This window comes from Pelodiscus sinensis, chromosome 5 (assembly GCF_052426305.1).
Source record: "Pelodiscus sinensis isolate ZL-2025 chromosome 5, ASM5242630v1, whole genome shotgun sequence".
Taxonomy (NCBI): domain Eukaryota; kingdom Metazoa; phylum Chordata; order Testudines; family Trionychidae; genus Pelodiscus; species Pelodiscus sinensis.
In genome coordinates, this window is record NC_143056.1 from 132,446,456 (window position 1) to 132,453,756 (window position 7,301).

General features: G+C 44.6%; 1 protein-coding gene across 1 annotated transcript; it reads right to left on the minus strand.

The window, feature by feature from the left end:
* Positions 1–2,847: 2,847 nt before the first annotated feature.
* On the minus strand, positions 2,848–3,786 carry LOC102447784 (olfactory receptor 8U9-like). Its single transcript, XM_006133556.3, has one exon. It carries the CDS (start codon positions 3,784–3,786, stop codon positions 2,848–2,850), a length of 939 nt encoding a protein of 312 aa, XP_006133618.2.
* Positions 3,787–7,301: the final 3,515 nt, after the last annotated feature.

A 7,301-nucleotide genomic window follows, 5' to 3' on the forward strand; every position in this document is an offset into this window, starting at 1 on the left:
TGAATTCATCAGAAAGCAGCCAAAGGTACCTCTTTGCTTCATTTTCCCCTGTGAAGTGCAAGACCAAGTTTCTATTTATCCCTTTTGTCCATGTGAGGGAATGTTGTGTGCTTGTGTTTCCTGCTTCTCCAGAGAGAATCTCAGCTTCTTAGCATAGTGTGTGTGTCTCTGTGGCTGTACACACATTGTTATCTCTTGGACATGGTACCCTGGCTCTTCCTTCTATTGTTACTCCCCTAAATGAAAATAAAGGCCACCTTGATAAGTATTTGCTTTCTTCTCCTCGTCCATAGACAGAAACCAGGTGACAATGTCTACAACAAGTCAACAGAGCACATAAAAAGGGCTGCAGAATATCAGGAGGGAGTGCAAAACGGCCTTTGGTTCATCCAAAGAAATCACACAGATCGCATTTGCAAATGCCTAATGAAACCATCCGCCCTACAAACAGGCAGATTTTAATTCCCGTTCTTCTTTCCCATCACAAACTTTCCCAAGCCCATCACATATATTTACATACTCAGACATATGAAAGAAGGGCCTCCTTGAATTTTCCTGCATCAGCAGTCTAATGAAGCCCTGATCTCAGCTGGGGCCTGTAGGCCTTTCTGAAATACAAACACGTTAATCATGAAAACAATAGTGGAGAGCACTATCCTACGGTCTGCAAAATGACATTTGAGCAGGCTGGGAATTGAATTCACCTGGTTCCAATCCCCGTCATTCCACAAATACTGAGGTAAACTGATTCAAAAAGTGCTTAGGAGTTTGTTCATGGCTTTCCACACGGCGTCCTTCACCTCCCTGTTCCTCAGGCTGTAGATGAGGGGGTTCAACATGGGGATCCCCAGCATGTAGAACACAGAGGCCATTTAGTTTGCGTGCATGGAATAGCTGGAGATAGGTTGTAAATTAAAAAAGAGGATGCCATAAAACATGACCACCAGAGCCAAGCGGCAAGTGCAAGCAGGGAAGGTTTAATGCCGGCCTTCGACAGAGTGGATCTGCAGGGTGGTGGAGATGATATAGACATAGGAAAGAAGGATGATCACAGAGCTGCTCGACCCACTGAAGCATGGGAAAATCAATACCAGAATCTCAATAAAGCGGGTGTCGGAGCAGGCGAGCACCAGCAGTGAGGCCATGTCACAGCAGAAATGATTGATGACATTGGAGTTGCAGAATGACAGCCGGAATGTCAGACACGTGTGTCACGGAATCCACGAACCCCACAGCACACACCCCAGCCACCAGCTGGTTACAAACCCTCCGGGACATCGTGACCGTATAAAGCAGTGGGTTACAGATGGCCACATAACGGTCATAAGCCATCACAGCCAGCAAGAGACTCTGAATATCTAAAATGAAGCCATTCAGGTATATTTGCACAGCATAGGCAGTGCGAGAAATGCTTCCCCTCTGCAGCATCTTAGGGGCAATTACCAAGGAATAGCAGAGATCACAGAAAGACAAACTCCTGAGGAAAAAATACATTGGGGTGTGGAGTCGGGGGTCAACTGTAATTACCCAGATCATCCCCCCATTTGCTACAAAGGTGATAACATAAATCAATGGGAACAACCAAAAGAGAGGGACCTAAAGATCAGGTTGAAGATCGATACTGCTGAGATCAATTTTCCAGAGTCTGAGTTAGCGAGTCTAGTAATACCTTCCAATGGAACTAATAGGAAAAACTTATCGCAAACCTGCTGATGTCGTACGTGTCTGAAGTGACTTTATCCTTCGGTGGATGTTGTAGGGCAAGGCTACTCAACTTTAGAAGCCCCGGGGGCCACAATGATACTCACAGCACATGCCAAGGGCCGCAACTTTAGTGTGATTTTATATACATGCAAATATATGCAAATAGCTTCTTTCATGCTGATAGGCATGAATACAAAGATTAAGGCAAGACTACACAACACACAGGCCCCATTTAAGTCAATTCTGCAGATATTAATAACATGCAATAGTTACCCCATTTCCATCCATATGACAGCACTTTTTAAGAGCAATGACAGGCCAGGAATGTAACTACTAAAATGCATCCCAACAGAAGACCATTATATTGACTTGCCATTATGGAGCGTGTTCCCAGTGGAGGTCATGTTCAAAAGAACCTAACCATGGGCCACATGTTGAGCCCTGCATAAAACCACACTGCACCATGGGCTGCAAACAAACCCACAGGCTACACAATGTGGTCGAGAAAATGCACACTGTGAATGCTATTTTGTACTCATTTTGGTGTGGGCATCACAGGGGCACAAACACGGTGCTCTCTCTGGAAAACGTTGCCCTTCCTCTTTCTTCTTTTATTACCCCTTAACTTGAAATAAAAACCATTGTAATGGAAATCTCCTTTCTCCTCCTCAAGGATGGACAGAAACCAGGGGACAATCTCTCAAACAATCCTAAGGAATATCAGAAGGTTGTGTCAAACTGCCTTCCCTTAAACACACAAATCACACACTTCATGCTTGCAAAAGTGCAATTAAACCAACCTCATTATGAAGAGGGAGGGATGCTCCGTGCCCCTCTCTTCTTTCCCGAAAGAAACTGCTCCATTCTTTAAAAGCATGTCACATATATTTACACACTCACACACACATGTGAAAGCATAGACTCCTTTCATTTTGCTGGCGTAATAACCTAATAAAGCCCCCAAACCCTGATCTGAGTTGGGGCCAACAGTGCTTGTTGGAACGAAAACAAATTAATAAAATCATAAAAATATGACAATGAACAATATAACCACGGGTCCTGTGAATTGATATTGCAATGGGCTTGGAAATACATTCCCTCTTTCCATTCCCCACAGTTTAACTAGCACTGAGAAGAACAGATTCAAGAATGGGTCAGGAGTTTATTCATGGCTTTTTTCACAGCGTTCTTCACTTCCTTATTCCTCAGGCTGTAGATGAGGGGGTTCAACATGGGGATCACCAGCATGTAAAACACTGAAGCTACCTTGTCCGTGTCCATGGAATAACTGGAGGAGGGTCGGAAATACATGAAAAGGACAGTGCCATAAAATATGATCACTGCGCACAAGTGGGAAGCGCAAGTGGAGAGGGCTTTGCGCCAGCCCTTGGCAGAGCGGATCCTCAAGATAGTGGAGAAGATATAGACATAAGAGAGGAGGACAGTCACAATGCTCGTCACTTCAATGTAGCACATAGAGGCAACCATCACAATCTCAAGGGTGCGGGTGTCTGAGCAGGAGAGCGCCAGCAGTGGGGGCGTGTCACAGCAGAAATGATTGATGACGTTGGAGTGGCAGAATGACAGCCGGAATGTATAGTATGTGCCTATAGTTGCATCCGCCAAAGCCACCCCATACACCCCAGCCACCAGCAGGTTACAACGCTGTCTGGACATGGTGACTGTATACAACAGTGGATAACAGATGGCTACATAACGGTCATACGCCATCACAGCCAACAAGAGACACTCCATATCTACACAATAAAGAAAGAAATACAACTGCACAGCGCAGGCAGTGTAAGAAATACTATTCTTCTCATCTAAGAAATTCAGCAGCATTTTGGGGGAAATTATGGAGGAATAGCAGAGGTCACAGAAAGACAAATTGCCAAGAAAAAAGTACATAGGGGTGTGGAGTCTGGGGTCAGTGATAATTAACAAGATCATCCCCCCATTTCCTACCAGGGTGATAACATAAATCAGTAGGAACACCCCAAACAGGGGGGCCTGCAGCTCTGGACGATCTGTCAGACCTGTGAGAATGAACTCAGTCACCACCGAGTGATTTCCCTCTTCCATCTCCTCTGAGCTGACATCAGGCAGCTGCAGGGATGTGGGCAGGTGGAAGATCTGGGCAACCTACTGCGTTTCTGTAATGAAATAGTTAAAAAAAATGCAAATCAGTTACATAATGAACACCAGTATATGGACACAGAGCCAGATGTTCACAGTTGGTCATTCCAATTGTTCCATACAATAGCCACACCGTACCAATACCAGGACAGGCAAGTGAATCACACCCTACACCATAACACCCCTGCTCACTAAGCCAAGGAAAAAACAGTGACTCATGTAATTGCTGTGAGAGAATCAGGGTGAAAGCATCTTAGCCTGAAGAGATTATTCCTTATCTCAAGAAGCGGTGACAGTAAACATGTGTCTTCTTTGGGCAAGAGGAGCTCTGTGGCTCAGCCTGTCATTTTGGAGGAAGGACGGCTTAGTGTGCTAATTAAGCTTTTTGACATATGACAGCTGCACGTACTGTACTTTAGTGGTTCTCAACCGTGGGTCATATGGCTCCCCTTGGGGCATGCCCTACCTCTAGGGGGCCACATGGAGAAAGCGGAACATTAGGTATGTACATTTCTCCAACTCACAGTGGCTATGAGGGGGCCCACAGAGGTAAACGAGGCTCGGAAGGGGGCCATAAGCAAAAAAAGGTTGAGAAACACTGGATAGGATGACCCTGAGTCTTCCCAGAAAGCACTCCACTCAGTGACTATGTAATTGTCTGTTTTTTTCCAACCAAAAGGATTGTTCGTTTAGCTCATGGAATAGGAGCTGTGGCTGAAGCTTTTAGTGCTGGAGATGTGGAATTCATTACCTGTTCAGGAATATGGTGTCTGTATTGGCATGTGACCGCGATGCAGGACAACAGCACCTACCTGCTGAGACGAGAGGGACGTGGTGGTGTTTCCCCGGATGCAGAAAATGCCAGTGTGGAGTATTCATGTAGTTTTATACTGTGCTCTATGATGTATGGGATGTGCTCCCTAAATCCACCAGGGACACCTGAGCTCAGAGAGACACAACATCTCATTAATGTGCTCGGAGAACCAAAGTCAAAGTGTAGCTCATGCCGTGGGGATCAATTTGGACCATGTTTTCCCTTTTGCTATTAAATGATGTAATTTCTATCAGAATTAACACGTACGAGACTAGGTGTATAGTTCATCTTCTTGAATTTTTATGGAGTAAAGCTGAAGGACAAACAGTGGATTTCTTTTGGTGCTTGTGGACACCAAAAGTTTTTGGAAGAAAACTCAATTTATCATCTCAGAAAAGCCATGGTGGTCCCTCAGGTACCACACCCCACCCTTCTCTTCCATGGGCCGGGCTCCCTGGCTCGACTCTATCCCCCATGCTGCATGTTGGTCTCCCCTCTTGCTGAACTGCCTTGGATCATCATCAGAATCCCACAGACATGGTCTGGTGAGGAAGCAAGTTTAACACGGTGATGGAAAGCCGATAATTTTCATGGAAATGATAATTCCTTAAAGAGGGGACAATTCAATTTCTGTGTCCTTCACTGCTCATTGTGGCAATCTCAATAATGGAATGTAAAAGATGTAGGACATGCCAGTTTCTATCTATCTATCTATCTATCTATCTATCTATCTATCTATCTATCTATCTATCTATCTATCTATCTATCTATCTATCTATCTATCTATCTATCTATCTATCTATCTATCTAACCACAGTCTTTCCCTTCCTAGGATCCTCCACACAAGAGAAAAGAGAGGTTCCCTCATTATATAACAACATAAGAACGGCCGTACTGGGTCAGACCAAAGGTCCTTCTAGCCCAGTAGCCTGTCTGCTGACAGTGGCCAGCACCAGGTGCCCCAGAGAGGGTGGACCGAATACAATGATCAAGCGATTTGTCTCCTGCCATCTCTCTTCAGCCACTGACAAACAGAGGCCAAGGACACCATTTCTATCCCCTGGCTAATAGCCTTTTATGGACCTAACCTCCATGAACTTATCTAGCTTCTCTTTAAACTCTGTTATAGTGCTAGCCTTCACAGCCTCCTCTGGCAAGGAATTCCACAGGTTGACTACACGCTGTGTGAAGAAGAACTTTCTTTTATTAGTTTTAAACCTGCTCCCCATTAATTTCATTTGGTGTCCTCTAGTTCTTCTAATTAGGGAACTAATAAATAACTTCTCTTTATCGGCCCTTTCCACACCACTCATAATTTTATAGACCTTTGTGCTGTATGGAGCTCACATGATGTCCAGAGGAGTTAGGAGAGCACAGCCATTTACTCTCCATTATAGATTTGGTGCTTCTCTGTAACACTGGAAATGACTATTTTGAATAGAATCATTATTATAAGAACATAAGAGTGGACAGAGTTGGTCAGACCAAAGGCCCATCTAGCCCAGTGTCCTATTACTTTTCAGGAAGAATGGCATTGCGCAAGAGGGGGTTTTTAGTGCAAGAAGGCGCAGTATAGACTCTCCTTTTCGCACAAGAGCCTCTTCTGAAAAAAAAGTGGCTCATTAGGTATGCAAACGAGGCTCGGGGATATTCCATGCTTAGCCTCATTTGCATATTACTTGCGCAAGAAGCTGGGAGTGTAGACACAGCCCATATGTTCCAGTGTCATGTGCATCAAGCTTTTCTCCATAAGATTTGGATTCTGCTCTTCGTTGATTCACAACTGGGTAAGTTTGAGCTAATCCCATACACGCCAGGTTTCCCAGAGTCTCTATACATTATGATATGGAATGAACAGTCCTTTGTAAACTGCCTTGGGACGTAGAGATTATTAATGCTCTATGCCGCTGTGACCATTTCACACGCTCAGTTCTGCACCACTCGTAAAATGTTTTTTCCACAGGCTACGTCTAGACTGGCATAATTTTCCGCAAATGATTTTAACAGAAAAGTTTTCCGTTAAAAGCATTTGTGGAAAAGAGTGTCTAGCTTGGCACGGACGCTTTTCCACAAAAGCACTTTTAGTGGAAAAGCGTCCGTGCCAATCTAGATGCGCTTTTCCGCAAAAAAGCCCTGGTCGCTATTTTCGCGATGGGGGCTCTTTTGCAGAAAACAAATCTGTGCTGTCTACACTGGCCTTCTTGCGCAAATGCTTTGCACAAAAGGGACTTTTGCCCGAATGGGAGCAGCATAGCATTTCTGTAAGAAACACTGATTTCATACAGTAGGAAGTCAGTGTTCTTGTGGAAATTCAAGAGGCCAGTGTAGACAGCTGGCAAGTTTTTCCACAAAAGCAGCTGCTTTTGTGGAAAAACTTGCCAGTCTTGACACAGCCCACAGTGTCTTTTTCTCTTCACCTGGTTTAATCCCAGTTTTGGTCTTTGGTCTGAGCATAACGGCTATGCACAGAAATCACATCTGAAGCTCTGGGCTCTCCCTCCAGCAGCTTCATGAACAAGAGAATCACATGCTACTTTTCAATACAACAGCACGGAGCGCTAACAGCACAGGGCATAGTGATGCATAATGGAATGTGAGTCTGGTAATGTTGACCAACCACTGGAGCAATTTAAGCTGATAAAAAAAT

What these genes read in the sequence shown, in the direction of transcription:
- LOC102447784 (XM_006133556.3), bottom strand. Translation starts at nt 3,786, where the DNA reads ATGGAAGAGGGAAATCACTCGGTGGTGACTGAGTTCATTCTCACAGGT.